The sequence below is a fragment of the Gossypium raimondii genome, chromosome 6 (genome assembly GCF_025698545.1).
Source record: "Gossypium raimondii isolate GPD5lz chromosome 6, ASM2569854v1, whole genome shotgun sequence".
Lineage (NCBI taxonomy): Eukaryota > Viridiplantae > Streptophyta > Magnoliopsida > Malvales > Malvaceae > Gossypium > Gossypium raimondii.
Genome location: NC_068570.1, coordinates 46,202,337 through 46,224,432, shown reverse-complemented (window position 1 = coordinate 46,224,432; position 22,096 = coordinate 46,202,337). Strand labels below are relative to the sequence as shown.

Sequence of the window (22,096 nt, the reverse complement as noted above, 5' to 3'; positions counted from 1 at the left end):
CATTAGTGTAAAACATTATTCCCAAGGGTTGGACATTAAGGGTGGGTAAAAATATTATTCTTCATATGCTGTAGTATAAGGTTAATCTATTTATGGGTTCAACTTGGTAATACTTTTTACAATGAGATTTGAACTTTTTTATTTTTAAATTTGTTTCTGAACTAAGCAATTATTTTCACATTGAAGCTTGAATTTCAAGAAAATATCAAGAATTAATTTGCACCCCAAAAATATTTCAAGTCCCAATGTAGAAAAAATTACAAAGTTTAGGGATTAACTTAGATAAAAAAGTCCGGGCCCCAAGTAGAAACAATTACCAAATTGAATGACTAATTTAGACAAAAAAATTCAAGCCTTAATATGAACCAAGTTCAAACCCCAAATAATATATTAATTTTATATAAGATAACAACAAACTAATTTTGATTGGTAATTTTTAGCCACTCAAATAACTTATTTTTGGCAAAGAGGAGGAAAATTTTTACTTATTTTGAAGAGATTTTATTTTATAAAAGTTTTTTATTTATCTTTCTAATTTCAAGTTTAAATTTGTACTAATTATTTTTATTTTATGTTTAACTATTTTAAGATATATGTATTAAATAAAAATTTTCAAGTAATCAAATAAAATATGTGTTATTTATTTTTGAGGTTTAAAAATTATTTTAAAATTATAAAAAGAAAACTGAAATAGGATTTCCCTCACAACCTAGGAGCTACCTGTGATGGAGATTTGTAAGCTAGTGAAAGTGCGCATCGTAATCATGAAAATGAAGAAAAGGAGAGCAGTGCTCTCAATTGCAATGGCCATTGGTGGGACAAAGATTCGTATTAAGCTTTTTCAATCACTATCTGCATCTCTCTTACCCCACATGTCTTTTCATACCACTCATCCTTCTCTCTAATATATATAATTCTTTTAACTTTATGAATAAATTTAAAATGTGCTAATTGAAACTTTGTCAATATCTGTTCTTTTAATAAATTGTTTTTTATTTATAAAATCTCTTAATTCCATTAGCATTATTACTATTGAAATATCTTAAAGGAGGTATATTTTAACGCACTTAAATGTGTAATATCTTTTAATTTAAGGATTGAGAGTTATGGATGGTTTAATAATTATATGAATTTAGCTCCTAATGTTTACTTTTTCGGTTACTTTAGTATTATTATTTTTATCACTTTGACTTTTAGCTTTTAAAGTTTAGTCAAATTACTCTCTTTCTTTCTTTTAAATGGAAAAGTTAAATAGATCATTAACATTTTAATAGCACTAAAGTGGCAACTCGTGTGACAATCTATTTATACTTCATAAAATTAAAAAATTAATAAAAAATTTAAAGTTCAATAAATTTCAAAAGTTCTTAAATTTTTTAAAAATATCAATGTCAACAGTGAAATATGCATAAACGATTACGTGGGCTACCACATCAACGTTAAATAAACATTAGGGCTAAATTTATATTTAAATTTGAATTTTTAAAAATATAATGACATTTTACTTTGAAATTGTATATAGTAAAAGAATATTTAACATGCATAAACAGATTCGTGGGCTACCACATCAACATTAAATAAACATTAGGGCTAAATTTATATTTAAATTTGAATTTTTAAAAATATAATGACATTTTACTTTGAAATTGTATATAGTAAAAGAATATTTAACATGCATAAATAGTTACGTGGGCTACCACATCAACGTTAAATAAACATTAGGGCTAAATTTATATTTAAATTTGAATTTTTTAAAAATATAATGACATTTTACTTTGAAATTGTATATAGTAAAAGAATATTTAACATGGCGAGAAAAAAAGTAGAAGAGGGAAATCATGACATTAGAGGACGCTTTTATCCATGGGTAGACACGCAACACTATAAGGTAGTATTCTTTAGGGTTAATATTTGGGGTTTGAATTTAGTAAATATTTATGCATTGAAGTTTTGAATTTTTTTTTTTGTTTAAGTTAGCTATTTAATTTGGTAGTGATTCTCGTATTGGGGTTGATCTTTTTTGGTCAAAGTTAGTTCCTAAATTTGATAATTGTTATTTATATTTCTTTAAAATAAGTTGGAATAAAAAAAACGCTCAGGCCCTAATATGAGAACAATTGTCAAGTTCAAGAGCTAACTTAGACCAAAAAAAAAGTTTAAACTTCAATATGGGAACAATTACCTAGTTTAAACTCTAATATAAAAATAATTATCAGATTCAAAAATCAACTTAAATAAAAAAATAAATTTAAACCCGAATGTAATAACCATTTCCAAATCCAAACTCAATTGAAATTAACCGTTACATCAAGTTACAACCCATCGAAGAAAAAAAAAGTTTAGGTTAGTTAACGTAGAATAATTAAGTTTGAAATGAGGAAATAGGTTGGTGTTGACATAGGGCAAAACATTTGTAAAAAGGTGAAAAGGATGTGCCATTATTGAGCAAGGAATGTTAAAAGGCTGATGAGATAAGGCAAGGGGTAAAGAGAATGAAGTAGGACAGACTTAACGTTAATTGATACCCTTCTCCCAGATTTAGCATGTCTTTTTATTATTATGACTGTGTCTCTCCCTCAATTAAAAATAAAAAGAGAGATGGGATGGGAGAAGTTGGACCATTGAAAGGAAATAACTAATGCTTTTTATTTGCTGTTTTTTTATCCAATGTATTTCTCTCTCATTTTAGATTAATGTTCATTGATGTGATATCTTAAATAGGATTCATGCATGTCAGTACGTATTCTACTCTAAACTTAACACGTGTTTATATGATGGGGTTCACTTATATAGTTACGTGCAAACCCATATTACACAATCCTACATGCGATCTCACATGTGATCTCGTGAGAGAGTATAAATTCCCCTCTACGAACACTAATTGTCTTGCAAGCTCGAAACGCGAGCTCAATCTGCGAACTATATAGAATCCGACCTAAACCTATTTAATTTATAGGTCGGTAATAATATTTATCATAAAAAATATTTAAATATATATATATATATAATCTAAATTATTAATTTGTTTTAATTTATAGCTTGTCCATTCCAGCACATATCATATATGATTTTGACAGCAAATTACAAATAGAATAAACACTTGACAAAAAATATCTATACTATAGATTAATTCCCTAATTAGTTAGTTTCAACAGATAACATCTCGATTGAGTAAGGACTAAAAGTTTAAAATACTATTTTATTTTTGAGTATTTTATTTTTCTACCTATAATTTTTAAAAAAATATATATACACAAATAATGGCATTTAAACTTAAAGACATCAGACTATATTTGGTTTTAGGACAAAAGTCATTTTCGTTATCTTGGAAGATGGAGATCGTTGAAGAAAACATGTTTGGTTGAAATATTAAAATGATTTTTGAAAATGAAAATATATGAGAACTAGAAAAAAAATCAGTTTCATTGTTTTCACTAAAATTATTTTGTAAAAGTAAAATGATCAAATTAAAATTTTTAAACCTAGTTAAAATAAAATCTTCTTCTTTTAATTGTTTTTTTAAACTATTAAATTTGGTATGTTGGAACCATATAAATGTAAATCTATCTTATTTCTCATGTTTCTATTATATAAAAATAGCTACCCACACAACTTTGACTTGTACGGGTTTCTTCAGCATCTTTACTTTATAATTTCAACGAAGCCTCATTTAATTATTTATATTAATTTTTTATAAATATATTTAGTACATAATTTTATTTTTCTCTCATATAATCAGCGTGCCATAATATAGTATATTTTATCTCTTTATTTGCAAGCAAAATTAGTAAGTGAAGGAAAATTATCAAAATACAAAGCAATTTTTTTAAAAAAATCTAATATATTTCAAAAACCTTTGATTTTGATTATGCTTGACATTTAGATTCTAATTTATTTGGAAATCCTAAAAGATGTACTATTTTTTTCTTAATTTTTACATGTATTTTAAATTTTAAAAATCTAATTGATTTCTTCTTATTAAAAAAGAGTAGATAATGTTAGTAACAATAAAAACATCAACATTTTATATTAAAATATTTATAAAATGACAATTTAAAAATAAATTAGATATCAATAACTATTTACCTTAACTAAAAACGTTTTACTTTGATTGAATATAAGATAGGTTAAATTTAATTTAATTTTAAAATTAAAAATTATATTACATTAATTTTAACAGTCAAACCTAAAATATTCAAATAACTTGAATCTAAAAATGATCCAATTGAAAATCTTCCGTGTAATAAATTAAACTCGAATAACTTAAAAATGAAATGTTCCTAACCCAAAATGACTTAACCTCGAACCTAAAATAACCCAAACATGAAATTAACTCGACTTATGTTAGGATTGACCCGATTAAGCAACAAGTAAAAAAAATAGTGGAATAAATTTAGAAATTGAACACACAAATTTAACGTGAAAAAACCCTCCAAAGAGGATAAAAAAACCACGGGCAAAGATAATTTTACTATAATGGCAAAAGAACGAATAGTACAAAAGATGGAGATAAAAACTAAACCTCGAAAACCCGAAAACAAAGAACCCTCAAAACGTAAACACAAAATTCTCTAAATGTGTTATGAGTTCTAATCTCTAATATGTGTATTTTCTAAGATTGTAAAAGAACCTATTTATAGGCTAAATTAGTAGGCCAAATAAACTATGCTAATAAATACTAAATATATTATACTAATAAATACTAAATCTTCTAGAAAGAAAATATATTTTGTTTAACTTGACTTGCAAGTAATCTCTTAGAATTTGGGTCACACAACTAAAACAATCTCTACCTTAACACGAATTCTTACAACGCCATCTTTCCCAAAGCCCGCCACGGACCTATCTTGAACTATGCAGGGAATTAATTGAGTCGAATTTGTGCTTAGAAGCTGGAAGACTTCTAGCCTTCGACTTGTGCACTGCTAAATCAAAACCAACCCGGGTCTGATTTTCACAAACACAGTGCCCTAACTTTTCAAAACCTGCACCCAAAAGATGACCTCTCTTCAATGAAATGGTCATATCTTTTCCCTCTTATGACCAAGTTGCCTCCGCGCCAAACAAGTTAACTTTGACTTCGTAATGGACGAGGGACGTCCGATTTCACCGGTCACTATAGAACCTTCTAGAATATAAAGACTGTTAGATCTTTTACCTTTTAATAAGACGAGAGCTCCATGAGATACTTTAATGTCGCTTAACTCGATGTTGATTTTGCATCCTTTTAAGTCTAAAATACTCAAGGAGATGAGATTCTTTCGTAAATCAGGTACATACCTGACATTTGAGAGTGTCCTAATCGTCCCATCGTGTATCCTAATTTTAACAGTACCAATACCAATTACTTTCTCATGCGCACAACTCCACTTTCAACCGAACTGTATGTGAAAAACCATTCTCTATTGGGACACATGTGGAAAGAACATCCCGAATCTAGGATCCACTCGGACATGAGCTTGGAGTTATCGCTCGTTGACACTAACAAGAAATCATCACCGCTTTCATCGGCCAAATTAGCACAAGCTACATCTTCCTCGTTACTCTCAGCAGCTCTTTTATTTCGCAGTTTATAACAATCTGCTTTAATGTTACCTAACTTTTTACAATAGTGACACCTTTTGTCTTGTTTCTTTGATGCTACCAAAACGGAAGCTTGCTTATCTACCTTGCTATCCAAACCAAACTCATTGTCGATTTTGTCTCTACTCAACAAACGACCATTCACATATTCGAACAAGAGTTTGTCTCTGCCATAAATCAAGGTCTCCCTGAAAGACTTGTATGAAGGGGGTAAAGAGCACAATAATAGCATAGCCTGATCTTCATCGTCAATATGAACCTCAACGTTTTTTAAATCATTTAAAAGTGTAATGAATTGACTGATGTGATCTCTAAGAAGCTCACCTTTATTCATGCGAAATGTAAATAGATGTTGTTTCAACACTAAACGATTAGCCAGAGACTTAGTCGCATAAAGAGTTTTTAACATTTTTCACAAGGCAGATGAGGTCTTCTCCATCAATACCTCTTGCAATACTGTATTCGCGAGGCACGACTCGACTGCAGATAAGGCCTTTTCATCAAGCTCTTCCCATTCGGTTTGATTTAGATTCTTAGGCTTTTTTCCGGTAACAACCTTTTTCAAGTCGATTTGAACTAGAATTGCCATCATCCGAACTTGCCACAGATTGAAATTTATCTCACCATCGAACTTCTCAATTTCAAACCTTATTGCTGCCATCTCTGAACAGGCTGATCTATAAAAATTGAACTAGCTTTGATACCATTTGCTAGGATTGACCCGATTAAGCAACAAGTAAAAAAAATAGCAGAAGAAATTGAGAAATTGAACACACAAATTTAACGTGGAAAACCCCTCCAAAGAGGATAAAAAACCACAGGCAAAGATAATTTTACTATAATGGAAAAAGAACGAAGAGTACAAAAGATGGAGATAAAAACTAAACCTTGAAAACCCGAAAACAAAAAATCCTCAAAACATAAACATAAAATTCTCTAAATGTGTTATGTGTTCTAATCTCTAATAGGTGTATTTTCTAAGGTTGTAAAAGAACCTATTTATAAGCTAAATTAGTAGGTCAAATAAACTATGCTAATAAACACTAAATATATTATACTAATAAATACTAAATCTTCTAGAAAGAAAATATAATTTGTTTAACTTGACTTGCAAGTAATTTTTTAGAATTTGGTCACACAACTCTAACAACTCAAAATAACCCAAAATTTTAAAATTCAAATCGACACAACCCAAAATCAACTCGATTCAACTCATGTCTATATTTAAGCAATAAAAAATTACTTCTTAACCCAAGGAGTAACTAAAGATAGGCAGATCTAATGAAGTATAAATTATTGAGTAATGAATGTAGGATTATTTAAGCTTATTTATCAACTGTGTATAATCCACCCAAACAGCCCTTCTAGACCTTCCATCCATTAAAATCTTGACCATCTTTGTGTTTTTGCCCTCATCCGCAACCTAAAAGTGCATGCAACTAGGCAAATTGTCAACCCCACAATCTCCAAATTCTTATTGGCTACTCATAACCCTCACTTACCTTTTCATCTTATTTATAGTATTAAATAATCTTCTTCCCCTACAAGCACCATCATTTGCCCATGCTTTTAAACTCTTTAAACCAATACTGAATGTTAGGTTTACACTTGCACACCTTCCTTTTCGTTTTTCACTAATCATACCACATTAACTTCTTTATACAAAGAGAGTTTTATAAACCAGCTTTCCTCTCCATTTGCTCTAATGGCCACTCTTGAATGAGCCTTTCTTTATCTCCAGTTTCTGTGTTTGTAAAAGCTTTTAAGTTCTTTTGCTGTATTGCTTGGAATTGATACATTGAAGATGCAAATTTCTGATCATATGCTAAGATCTTTTACCATTACTGCATTAGCTTATGTTTTCCTTTTACCACTTGTTTCTTGCTCATCCCATGGAGAGATTATCAGCAATCACACCAGCATTAAGGAAAATTTGCATAAGGTAAGTCAATTGTTTGTAGTTCTCTTTCTTCTTTATGGATGCTGAGTAGTGAGCATATAGGAACATGCATGCAATATTATTTGTCTGCTATTATTAGGATTTGAGTTTAACCAACAATATTGCAGACGAGTCCTCAAATGACATCTTATATCGCTGTTCATGGCTTTATCCTCTGGGTTTCCATGGGGTTCTTAATGCCTGTTGGTATACTTACTATTAGAATGGCCAACAAAGAGGAAGGTGGTAGAAGGGTTAAAGTTTTATTCTATCTTCATGCAATATTTCAGGTAATTATCTTATCTTCATCCCTTCAGCATATATTTTATATATAATATGCTTTATTTCACCAATATTATAAAACTGCGTTTCACTTTAATGATGCTGTCTAGTCCACCATTTTTAATTTCTTAAAACACCCCAAGGTTTTCCATTTACTGATATCTAAACTAACCTCAATCAGATTTATCATGAAGACTTGAATAAGACGAAAGGGAGATCATCTACTTTAATTTTCCATATACTTATGCTCATATCTTAATGTTTTGGTTTGCTCAGATGCCTGCAATATTAAAGTGATTATTTAATTTTATCTAATTTTTATTTACTGTAATCACTCACGAGTTAACAGTATATTTTTATTTTTTATCACTTAACTATAAAAATTATAAAATAGTCACTTAACTATTCTATTTTTCTTTTTCTATCACCAGTGGGCTAGCATCAAGATGAAAATACCCAAAATCCAATATAGTAGAGTGACCAAAAATGTTTACCAATAATTAGGTGACCATTTTGTAATTTTTATAATTAAATGACCAAAAAATTTACAAATAATTGAATAACTATTAATGTAGTTTACCCATTTTAAAATATCTTTTAACAGAAAAAATTCAGAGCAAAATTCAGAGTTACTAACCTAAAAAACACTTTCACAATTTCAACTCAATAATTTTTTAATAATTTTATTCCTTTTATTAATAATAATAATTTTAAAAAAAAATTATTTTTATATTATATATTTTATTTATCCATACAGTGGGCGTCGCAGGACTAAACTAATTAAGGGTCCAAACTGCTTTAAAGCTATAGTTTTTCAGAAAGCTAGCTGTTGTTCTTATGATTACTATTGGGGTTTCCATTTGGCAGACACTTGCAGTGCTGCTTGTAACTGTTGGAGCTGTAATGTCCATAAAGAACTTTGAGAATTCATTCAACAACCACCACCAAAGACTAGGTCTGGCTCTTTATGTTGCCATTTGGATGCAAGCTTTGATTGGAATTTTCAGGCCTCCTAGGTAACCATCAATTCAATTTCTTTTAAGAAAAATATTAAATAAATTCATTATCCATTTTTATTTTTATTTTCTTACAGAGGAAACAAAAGAAGAAGTAAATGGTACTTGACACATTGGATTCTTGGAACAGTGATATCAATGGTGGGGATCATTAACATCTACACAGGTCTAGAAGCCTACCATAAGAAAACATCAAAAAGTACAGGAATTTGGACCATACTTTTGACAGCTCAAGTCTCATTCATTGCTTTGTTTTACCTCTTCCAAGACAAATGGGAGCATATACAAAAGCAAGCCTCCCACCCACCCCTACCCTCTGATCAAGAGAATGTAATTGTAGTCACTCAAAGGGTTAACCAAAAGGTGATGTTGCCTCAACCATGTGCCAAACGTAATGCACTGACCAATTTGTTTGACTAACTCTGGATTCTTTTAATGCGTTTCAAACTCCCCTCTGTGTCTATCTAAGTAGTCAAAAAGTTTTCATACTCCACTTTTTGATGCCTTTGATGCTATAGAGAAAAGCAAACACACACTCCTTGATGAACAGTTTTGATGGAGTGTATATGCTTCAAAAAGTAGAGTATGATCAGGAACTTTGTCTTTTCTTTTTTTATCATAGATATTCATTTTTATTGTGGTGAAAATTTGGATTTTTGGGTTGGGGTTTATAAGAAAAATGAAAAAAAAATGGAAATGGTATATATATAGTGTGATTATGTTTGAGAAATGTAATTAACTTTTGTAAATTTGTTATACATGGATGCTAATGGATGTAGGAGTGAATTATAAACTTTCACTAGTTTATAAATTTACTATGGATCAGTAGATTAGGTATAGGAATTTATTCTAACTATCAACAAATTCTTAAAGTTTTAGGCGGGATGGGATTGTAATTCTTTCTACTTCTTAAGGTATAATGACAAATTGAGATAATCGACTAGAAGGAATCAATAGAGAAATTTTGTATTATATGATGGAAAGTATAGACGCAAATTAATATGAGCACTATTCAAATTAAAAGTGATGATTTATCATCTTACAAATTTAATTATTCATAAGCATTATTCAAATTAAAAGTTATGATTTATCATCAATACATTTCCATGAGACATGTTTCTCCCAAGGAGTATGTCCAATATGAAAGGTTGTGGCTCTTCAAATTGTATTCATTGAGTGCATATAAATAGAGGCATTATGGTGCTCACAAATATACAATTACAATCAATCTTATTTTCAAAAACTAGGGTAAGAGTTAGGGAATTCCTCGATTTTGCTAATCAAAGGAAATTCAAAACTTCGTTGTGTCCCGGGAGGACCTTTGTCTTAACCCTCTAGCAACTTTGTGTGGGGGCAAATAGTTCTCTTTAGAAAGCGCCATTCGTGCCTCGAAGTCTACTGTTTATTTCCATACAAGTCTCAGGTTCTATTGTCTCCACTCAAATATCCAACAATCAAAGAGAACTATTTTTGGAGATAGCGAACATCGCATTCAAAGTGAAGAACCAAGAGTTTGTGAAACTTGACCGATTTGATGGCTCAAACTTCAATCGTTGGAAGGACAAGATATTGTTCCTTCTTATTGTCTTAAATGTGACGTACATTCTAGATCCAAACCTACAACCCATGGAGGATCTCACCCCCAATACAAATTTCAAGGAAATTGCGAAAGTGGCTGAACTCAAGAAGAAGCGCAAAGAAGACAATTTTACATGTCGAGGACACATCTTCAACACCTTGTCTGATCGATTGTATGATCTTTACATGTCGATGCAATCCCCGGTGGAAATATAGAAGGCTCTTGAAGAGAAATACAACACCGAGCAACAAGGTACTGATAAATTTTTAATGATGAAGTATTTCGAATTCAAAATGCTCGATGGTATCCCGATCATGGATCAAGTCCATGAATTACAAGTCCTTGTAAGTAGGTTTCGTGACTTGAAAGTTGTTATTCCAGAATTGTTACAAGTTGAGGCTATCATCTCGAAGTTCCCCTCATCTTGGAACAATTATCAGAAGAAACTTTTACATATGGCTGAGGACTTCACTGTGGAGAAAATACTTAGGCATTTGCGTATTGAAGAGGAAACTCAAAAGCGTGATGCGGTGTATCTTCCCCAAAGTTCTAAAGTGAACTATGTGAGCGAGTCCAAGAAATCTTGAAATGGTAAGCGAAAGGCTACATCCGAGACCAAGGACGTGCAAGACAAGAAGAAAAAAACTCGTAATTGTTATAATTGCAATAAGAAAGGACACTATATTAAGGATTGTAGACTTCTCAAAAAGAAGCAAGATGCCACAACTTCCAAAGCCAATATGGTGGAGGGCATGGACTTAGTGGCCATGGCTACGGAAGGAATAAAAAATATAGAGATTGATATGATTACTAAACTCAACATAGCCATGACTGATAAGTCTTGTAATTGGTGGCTCGACTCTGGAGCTACTGTCCATGTGTGTAATGACCGAAAACAATTTAAGAGTTATGAACTAGTGGCAAACCGTGAAGTGCTTATGGGAAACTATCAATTGGTTAAGGTGCTCGGTCAAGGGACAGTGGAACACAACTTCACATCTGGGACGAAATTGACTTTGACTAATGTGTTGCATGTTCCCGGTGTGAGAAAGAATTTAGAGTCTGCAAGTATTCTATGTAACAAAAGGTTAAAGATTATCTTGGAATCAGATAAGTTTGTCTTGCTTAAGGGTGATATGTATGTAGGAAAATGATATTGTAACGAGGGTATATTCAAGTTGAGCATTGATATGAATAAAGTTAATTCTTCTACTTATATTGTTGAATCTTATCGTTTGTGGCATGCGCCTTTAGCACATTTTAACTTTAAAACTTTACAATATATGCAAAAAAATGGTTATATAAGTCTAAATAATGATGAGTTTGAGGATAAATTTGAAATTTGTATTCAATCAAAAATTACCAAGAAGCCGTTTCCTAATAAGTGTGAAAGGAATTCACAAATGTTAGATTTAATTCATTCGGATGTTTGTGAATTAAATGGAACACTAACAAGAGGTGGAAAATGATATTTTATCACTTTTATAGGCGACTTCTCTAGATTTACTTATGTGTATCTCATGAGAAGTAAATATGAGGCTTTTGATATGTTTAAACGTTTTAAAAATGAGGTTCAAAAGTTGTTTAGTAAGAAAATCAAAGTGCTTCATAGTGATAGAAGTGGTGAATATTTTTCAAATGAATTTAATATATTTTGTGAGGAACAAGGTGTGGTACATGAGTGTTCAGCTCCTTATTTATACTCCGCAACAAAATGGTTTGGTAGAAAGAAAGAATCGTACTTAACAGAATACCATCGAGAAAATTCAAAGTATCTCCATATGAGTTATAGAAGGGTCGGATGCCAAACTTAGATTATATCAAAGTGTAGGGTTGTTTGGCTTACTATAGAGTTCTCGACCAATAGAGAACAAAGTTTGGTCCAAGAGCCGTCAAGGGTGCATTCGTTGGATATGCCCAACACTCTAAGACTTATCATGTTCTTAACTTAGTGTCAAATATGATAATTGAAACAAAAGATGTTATATTCATTGAAAAGAAAGTTTTCAATGATTCAACAGATTCAGAAAAAAATATCAACCAATGATTTCAAGTGATCAAACCAAAAGAAGTTTTTGTGATAACAAGGATACGGAGTCGAGGAAAAGTCAAAGAGTGAGAAAAGAAAATGACTTTGGTCCTGATTTCATTTCCTTGCAATCTCTAGCATTCCTTGTTGAGGGAAATAGAGAATTTGTAATTAGGAAGATCCCCATAATATTTAATATGGATGGTAATCCACAATCCTATGGTGAAGCCATGACTTCTAGGGATGTAGCATTTTGGAAAGAGGCGATCAATGATGAAATGGATTCAATATTATCCAACAATACTTGGATTCTAGTTGATCTTCCTCAAGGATCGAAGCCTATCAGATGTAAATGGGTGTTTAAAAGTAAGAATACTCTAACAGGGGGTTCTCTAACCTTTAAGGCTAGGTTGGTGGCTAAAGGATTTAGGCAAAAAGAAGGCCTAGATTATTTTGACACTTATGCACCAATGGCTAGGATGACCTCCATTCGAACTCTTATAGAACTTGCATCTATCCATAAGTTACATATCAAATGGATGTTAAGACGGCTTTTTCGAATGGTGATCTCGAAGAAGAAGTCTACATGGAGCAACCAAAAGGCTTTGTGCTTCCTAAGAATAAACATAAGGTGTGTAATTTGATCAAGTCATTATATGGTTTAAGATAAGCACCTAAATAGTGACATGAGAAATTTGACTCGGTTATCTTGTCATATGGTTTTTTACATAATGGTGAGGATAAATGTATTTACACTAAATTCACCGATAGGTATGGTGTAATTACTTGTCTCTATATAGATGATTTGTTGATTTTTGGTACGAACATGGAAGGTGTTCGTGAGACCAAAGAGTATCTAGCCTCAAAATTTAAAATGAAGGATCTCAATAAGGTAGATACAATTCTAGGTATAAAGGTGAAAAACATGAAAATGGCTTTGCACTAAGCCAATCTCACTACATCGAGAAAGTATTGGAAAAGTTTAAACACTTGAATATCAAGGATTCAAACATTCCATACGATTCAAACTTCAAGGTAAGTGAGAATAGTGGCAGGGCTATAGTGCAACTTGAGTACGCCAGTGCAATCGAAAGTTTAATGTATGCAATGCATTGTACTAGACCTTTATATCCTTTAATTCAATATACTTTAAAAATATTAGTCTAAGCATAACCTTTAACCAAATCCAACTATGTTTCTTTTATAATCTTAAACAAAATCATATTAATTTATTTATAATCCACTACAAGTCAGAGTTCATGAAAAACATGAGCAATCTTTTTGCCTAGCTTCAATTGCAAATCTTGAATACAAAAGGACCATCTTCAAATCTTGCAGCTTGTTGATAACTTACATTGTGTCTCCATCCAGAATAATTTGCCTATGATATTCGTCGCGGATTCTAGTCAGTCCACATTTGTCCAAGTTTCATATTCCACAACCTCTATTATGGACTTGCAAGCAAGTGATGCTAATTTAACAACTATACATTTCCTTAATGCATAAATCTTTATTTCATTAGTGGCTCGTTAACATTTACAACTAATACTCCATGACATGAGAACTTAATTAGCATATAACACAATATTAATATACATTATATACAAGAAAGCCTCCACTATACTCAAGAAATTATTTTTCAAAGCTTAAACATTTAATGTAAGAGCACCATGAATATTGTAAATCAAAGCAATCTATTAGCTTTTGGATGACAAAGTCACTTATCATCTTTAATCTCTACCTATTAGCCATAGAATATTACAAAAATTTATCAATAATAACACATTTAGCTTCTGATTTTGAGACATGACTAAGAAAATTTATCTTAGATTCCCAAGAAATAAACTTTTGAAAAGAACTAACTAGGAATCGTGAAATTCGAAAACACTGCCAATTTATCAACAAGCTGAAAGTATATCATCCTAGTTCTTAATCATTGAAACTAGTTTAAAACACCCATATATTTAAAATTGATTTTGAGTTCAAGTTTCATGAAAATCTCAATAAACAATGGCAAATAAATGCATGAATAAAAACTAACCTTCTATAAAAAGACTAACTTAAAAGAAAACAGATATAAACATTGTTAGTACTTGATGATCCATCAATTGACATGGCATTAAAAGTAAAAAGAGTCACAACATGAGAGTAAATTGAAGTTGAAATTGAAACTATCTTAAAAGGAAACTCAGTTCTTGATTCATCAAAACACAAACCTTGAAATTTGATTTTCATACAAAGTTATTGATGTTCAATCAAACACCAAATCAATTCATATTCATCACAAAATATGAAGAGAAATTTATGCAAAGGCCTAAAAGAAAAAATATTGTAGAAACCATAACTCAACGTATATAATTATCAAACCAAATCGTAATAGATATTTCTACAAATTATTTAAGTAATCTTTAGTTTTAGTCCCTTTAGCTATTTTTGTAAAATGGAAAACCTGAAAAAAAAGTTTAGATGCTCCATTGTATGGTTAAAATTCCCTTTGCATAAGACCAATAAGGAAACCTACCACTAGAAAAACAAAACAAGCAAAAATTCAGTAAGAAAATCAGTATAATTGCACGGTCTTCTAATCCAAATAAAGTAGTGTCAGATAATGCAAGAAGTTCAATGTCTCCTTTTTATAAAAAAGTAAACATTAAAGGAGTAAGGCCAAGAAAAATGCTTGTTGCATCATGAAAGAAGAAAAAATGTAACAACTTAACACATGTACTTGCTACCAAATATCCTCATCTTGAGCAATTATCATCGCTGATGAGAATGTACTTATGTGGGTGTTCATCGCATTTATCACCCACCACGCCCTCGCGTACCACGACCACGTATACCACGAGTACTCATTATACTTATCTACAGTTTAGAAATTCTAAGGATTAGCTTAAGTTATTTTAAATCTTAAGTATAAATTTTAACAGAAGTGTCTCAGTCTTTAGTTAAAGTAAAGTAATCTTTATTCTACAATTTACCAGTTTGTTTAAAATAGCTATAGTACAAGTATCTTACTTGGATCGACATTGGAGCCTTAGATTCACGTTTCCAACATCTTAGTAAATTTTATGTAAAATTTACACATATCATAATTCCAAAAAATTTCCTTTAAATTTTAAAATTATGCATGCAATTTTTTAAAACTAAAAGCCACAACCCGAGTTTTGAACTTGGCTCTAATACCACCAAATATAACACCCTAAACCCGACCTAGACGTTATGACCAGATCTTGAAGGTTACATTGACTACTTTAACCTAGATTGCTTATATTTTAAACTCCTTTTTGATTCTAATGAAGATAATTTATACGAAAACCTATTTAGTTTATCTTTCAGTAAACTTAGCTGTTGTTAGACGTGCAACTTCTAAAACATTAGTTGTTTGCAACCAAGTTTATTTAAAAATCTATACCATTAACTTAGATCTCTCTTAGAAAACCCATTTGTGTGTTTTGATTTGCAATGAAAAATCAACTTATTTAATTTTTGAAAATCAGCATCAAATTTTAATAATAGAAAAGTCATGCATGTGGTTTAATTAAACTATCTTGCCAAATCCCAATAAAATTTTAAATTCAATATTAATGTCCCAAAAATTATAAACAACCTATGTTTTAAAACATAAATAAACCTTTAAAGAAAACCAATTTGTTTATATGAATCCAAACTAGAGTTTTCAAATGCTGCCCGATCCTAGTCTTGAGGATTACATGAGAAGATAAAGTAATTGGGTGTGCTAGAAGCCTAGTGTGTGACACGAACCAAAACAAAACAGATATTCACATAATGCACAGATAACATATCAGAGCAGAAATTCGGATACAGAGCATGCTTAACAATGCAATGTCATGCAGAATAATCCTACCCTCAACTACTACAGACCATCTTTATCCCACTCAACACACCAATTAAGGTAATTATGTACCCATCCAACCCACACACCACACTGTATCATTATGCAGTCGAGCTGCCATATATAATGCGAAAATCCACTAGAACAGAAAAGTAGATTTTACAAGTAAACTGTTAGAATTACAAAAGATAGTATGTCAAATCTTCCTCCTCAACATAATAATAATATAACCTAATAGTATATACAAATTTTGAAAATAAAAAATACATACAAAATCTTATTCAAAATTACAGAATAGAGGCATGCTCACACAATTACACATACAACAACTCTACGAATTTCCCAAATCTAACATGCTCACAGAATGGTTACATCTAAAACCATACATAACAAATTAACCTTATCGCACATCTGACGTAATTACATAACCAATTATAGATTTTTGCTAACTCGCACATTCAACCAGACTAAATCATTCGAAATGGGCCACATGCTTGTGTGGCCCATACGCCCTACCTATCCATTCCATGTGACCCACATGGTCGTGTGACATCGACTGTCAATTTTAGTTTCTCATGACTGCACTGATTTTCGAGTTTAGAGTCACACACCTGGTCGTTTTTGGGATGTCTGCATTACAGCAGCAACCAAATTTTGCAGATGGCATCCACAACTTAATCAATTATTAAGAATTGTCACATCCCAAAAATCGGGATTGTAGAATTGGGTATTAGATTGTGGGCTCGAGAGAAAAATCGGGTTTTGTGTTGTAGAAGCTGAACTAGGATAAAATAAATAATTAGTTAACAATAATAAGAATAATAATTATTAAATTAAATTAAATAATAATGGTATTATTAATTGGGGCATTAGTAAAAATTACTAGAAACTAATTTGGAATAGTGATTAAAGTAGAGGTTAAATGTGTAACTTAAGACTAGTTGTTAAAAAGGGAGTTATTAGAATAAGGGAAAAATAAGAGAGGACTTAGAGGCCAAATAGCCCAATTTTTTAAAAAATGTTAGTTGGTTATAAAAGCTACCTGCCGTCCCAATTGCCTTCCATGCTTTTTCATTTTAAAAAATTATTAGATTTAAGATTGAAATTTTTCTCTCAAATTTTATGCACCTTTTAGTTTTTCTTGGCATCCAAACCCTGTATTCCTTCAATTTTGCAAGAAAATCACTATTCTCCAATTTCTCACCTAAACTTAGCTCGTTTTTGCTTAATTGTTACAAGTTCATTGAGATTTTCAAACTAAAGCTAAATGTATTATTTTCTTATGTATTAAATTTTTATTAGGTGTTTTTAATTCAAATTTTCATAGATTTAAGCAAGAAAATTATAGATCCATGGTTTTAAAGCTATATTTTGCATAAAATGTTGAATCTCATAATAAAGATCTAAGATATATTTTAAAAATGATTTTAGTATATTTTGACGAGATTAAGAGGTTTACAAATTCAAATTTATCAAAATCTTTAAGTAATTCATGAATTAAGTGGTTTTCTTTGGAGAATGAGGATGAACAATGTTTTTTCCTAAAAAACTATTAATTAAATAAATTGAGCAAAGTTAAAGATCTATATCTATAATTAAACCTTTGTTAGGGGGTTAGGAGCTAGAGGTTAAGGATTTAATTAAGTTAAAAAGAAGAAATTAAGTGAAATAGATTGTACAAAATAAGCCGGATAAGTATGTGTGAGTAGAGAGTCATTGTATGAACATAAATAGAGTAAGCTAGATTGTTTTTGAATACTTGGTAATATGTATATTTTTGTACGAAGTTGAAAATGTTAGTGGAGCCTCAACAAACCGAGATAAAGGCAAGCAGAAAGTTGTCTAGTTTGAGGAGTCATGATGAGCTACAGGTGAGTGCACTTGTATGCTATATTTTTGCATGAATTACGAGATCCGAAATGTCAAAATGAGGCCAATGAACCCTTTTGTGTTATGAAAACTTTGGCTTTTTCTTGTGCAAACCGTTGAAGTCTTACTTAAGTTTCTGGATATGTTTGCTATGCAAAGTTGATGGTATCAAATGTGTGTGAGTGAACTGTGCATTAAAGGTTGAGTATGTGTGTGAACATTGTGAGTTGTCGTGCTAATGAGTGTATATATTATATAGGCTTAAATAAGTATGTATATATACAATATATATGCGTAAATGGTCTTGTGATTGTTTGCTGAAATTGATGTGATAAGGCTGAGAGCATTAATTGTTGCGTATCTGGGTGAGCTTTATTGGCTGAGAAATTAAAAAGGTAGGTGTGTTTATTTATATAATACATAAAGAGAGGTTTGGTTTTATATATATACGGGAGTAGGGGAGAAGGCAAGAAATTTCAAGAGGGGGGCCGAGATAATAAAAATAATAAATTTAAAAATAAAAATTAATTAAAGAAAAATAATTTAATAAATAAAAATAAACTAGAAAAAAATCTTAAAATTTATTTGAATTGCACTCTTCGATCCTTGACCTCACTAAAATCATCAATTATTTCGTTTATATTAAATTTTTCTGCAATTTCTTTCTCAATGTACACAACCAAAGAACTTCTTAAAAAATCATCTTCCATCTTGCTACGAAGTCGAGTCTTCACAATCTTCATAGCAAAAAAAGCACGTTTTGAAGATGTTGTTGAAACTGAAAGAGTTAATATAAGACGAATTAGTCTGTCAACGAGTGGGTACATGATTGACTTTCCACTCTCAACTAAGCTTCTACAAAGTTTAGAAAGTGTTGATATTTTTCTCAAATCAGGATGCTTACATACATCAAGTTCATAATGCTTCAACTCATATGGGAGACGTTCTCTCTTGTTGAGAAAAATATTCTGGATAGAACTTGTTTACAAGAATGCAAATTTTATCGATATCAAATAACTTGAAAAATTCATTGGGATCTAAAGCTATAGTAAGAGTGAGAAGCTTGACAACATTTTCGTTAAACCTGTTATTCAATTCTTGCAATTGAGTATCTACTACAGCAAAAAAAAAATCCACTCGATAATGATGCTCCACTGTAACATTTGCCTTCTTGTTTCGACTATGACCCACAATGTATTGAGCATTCATATCTGGAAAATCCAACTCCCAAGTTTCACTAAAAGATATCACATTTTTCAACTATTCATTCCATCCATCATCTCTCAACTTTTGAATTAAATCTTTCGTTGTCAAAACTAAACTCATGTCATTTAATGTATCTTGAGAATGACATTGCAAAGCTTGACAAAGGTTATCAGTAACCCCTAAAACTTCTTCCATCATATGCAAAATAAAGATAAACTCAAAAGATCTCAATCTATTATATGTGTTATGAGCATCTCCTCGCTGAGAATAGTTAGAAGTAGTATTTTTTAGATTTTCAAGAACTATGCTAGTAGCATTGTACATCTTCAGTAAACTAGTAATTGAATTTAAATGGGAACTCCATCGAGTCTCACCAGGACGTTGTAAAGTGTCAATCTGATTCATTCCTGTTCCAGTTGCTAACTAATTGATGGATACCAAACGAGTTATTTCAACAGCTTGGGCTTTTTGTAATTCATTGTGTTGTTTGGAAGAAGCCGAAGCAATATGAACAATATCATACAAGTCTTTAAATAATTGATGCACTTCAACCACTTCTCTAGCTGTTGCAACCAATGCTAACTGAAGACGATGAGAAAAACAGTGAACATAATAAGCATATCGATAATCATTCAAAATCAAAGCTTGCAAGCCGTTAAATTCCCCACGCATATTGCTTGCTCCATCATAGCCTTGACCTTGGATATTTTGTATGTCAAAACTATGTTGCAAGAGAACATTAAAAATCACATTCTTCAAATTCAATGATGCAGTTTCTTTAACATGGACTTTATCAAAAATTCGTTCTTTTACCTGTCCTTGTTTATCAACAAATCTCAAAATAATTGCCATTTTCTCTTTTTTTTACTCGTCTCTCGCTTCATCCACAATAATGCTGAACTTTCTGTCACCAATTTCTTCACGAATTACAATATCTTTTTTTGTATTGTTGAAGTATAACTAGCATTTTGTGGAGCACTTTCCAAAATATCTTCAACTTTCTCATCATACGATGCTAATAGTGATAACAATTCAAGAAAGTTCCCACGATTTTTTGATCCCGAGCTTTCATCATGACCTCTAAAAGCACACCCTTGAAATGAAAACCATCGAACAACATCTATACTAGTTTTCAAATGTAGACGATTAGCCAAAATTTGTTGTGTAGTTTGTCTATCAAGTGATACTTTAACATGTTGAGCTTGATTCATTAAATCTACATAAGCTCGTTGTGTATTGTTATGCAGTGAATCTAGATCTTTCCCATATGTGTCAAAAAAGCACAATTGCATCCATCGTGTACCTTTTTCCAATTACTAAAGCCATTATGAGTAAATGCAATTGATCCAAAACAACTACTTGGATTGTTATTAAAAAGAAAAAAAAGGCAAACAAAATACTCCGTCTTTAGAAGGTGAATATTCTAACCGGTAAAATTGTTTAAATCATGATGGTTGAAATAACGAGAATGCTTTTTTGAATTGGAAGCAAGATATTCTGAAAGAATATGTTGATATGGTGCAGCCTTAATATAAGCTATTCGAATTTCATCACGCATATTAATCGGATACTCATATATTTGCTTACGTAACCCAGGTTCACGTTCTAAGTTAAACAAATCAAGTGCCCCATCTTCAACTCTAGAAATTTTAGAAGGACGAGCATCAGAGTTTAAAAGAACAAATGATGAAGGTGGTACCTCAATTTGTGACGCTTCTGAAGGTGATTGTGTAGTCTTTGTACTTTTCCTTTTAAAAAACGAATCAACTGTTTTCGACTTCATAGCTACAATAACTTAAAAGATAAAAAAAATTAATATCTATAAAATAAAATTAAACTATAAACTTTAAAACACAATAAAAACAATTGTAAAATTGCAAGAAGATGAAAAGAAAAACCTTAGAAGATGAACTCGAAGCTGCGTTTGAAGGACAAACGTTGATGACAATAGTTGTTAATACCAATAGGAAAAGAGACTTCTTTTTACTAGTTAACAAATTGAATTTTAACCTAAATTCACATTTAATATTATATTAAAACTATCATCTAAAAAAGAAAGTTGGAAATATATCAATATTACATTTAATGTTATATTAATGTTGATTACAAGAACATATTATATAAATATTTAAAGTTAAAAAGTTAAAATATATTATATGGAAAAAATAAAAAAAAATAAAGATTTTTTTAATGTTCAAAGTTGGAAAGGGGGGCAAACAAAAATTTAAGGGAACCCAAAGTTTTCAAATATTAAGGGACTAAATAATAAATTTTTATAATTTTAGAGAGGGTTGGGCCACTGCCAGCTCCCCCATATTCCCCACTGTGCGGGAGTTTTATTTTATATAATATATATACTATACATATGCATGGTTCTGTTGTATACAAAATATATATTAGTGGGTGTTGTGTTATATAATATATATTTGCATGGGTTGTTGTATATATATTATATGCGTGGGTTTTATTATATAATATATAAATATATATATATATGCGTTTCTAGGTTTTGTTTCATTTAATATACATAAAATATATGAGAAATTTGACGTGATAAAAGGTCACTAAATAAATATATAATATATATTTGTATATGGTTTTGTAATATTTACGAACGGATATAAAAGTAAATAATATAATGCGGACCTTTATAATATGCGAATTTTATCAATAATGTGCATTTATGCATGTGCAAACCCGTATGTGAATTATGAGTCTTACGATATTGCAAGCTTTGGTT

General features: G+C 30.8%; 1 protein-coding gene across 1 annotated transcript; it reads left to right on the top strand.

Moving 5' to 3' along the window:
• Positions 1-7,128: 7,128 nt before the first annotated feature.
• Positions 7,129-9,613, top strand: LOC105774792 (cytochrome b561 domain-containing protein At4g18260). Its single transcript, XM_012597368.2, has 4 exons — positions 7,129-7,525; positions 7,651-7,812; positions 8,672-8,820; positions 8,898-9,613. The coding sequence occupies exons 1-4, from the start codon at positions 7,388-7,390 to the stop codon at positions 9,238-9,240; spliced, it is 792 nt and encodes a 263-aa protein (XP_012452822.1). The 5' UTR covers positions 7,129-7,387; the 3' UTR covers positions 9,241-9,613.
• The last annotated feature ends 12,483 nt before the right edge of the window (positions 9,614-22,096 follow it).

Coding starts and splice junctions, on each gene's coding strand:
- LOC105774792 (XM_012597368.2), top strand. CDS start 7,388: ATGCAAATTTCTGATCATATGCTAAGATCTTTTACCATTACTGCATTA. Junction 7,813..8,671: donor ATCTTCATGCAATATTTCAG/GTAATTATCTTA, acceptor TCCATTTGGCAG/ACACTTGCAGTGCTGCTTGT. Junction 8,821..8,897: donor GGAATTTTCAGGCCTCCTAG/GTAACCATCAAT, acceptor ATTTTCTTACAG/AGGAAACAAAAGAAGAAGTA.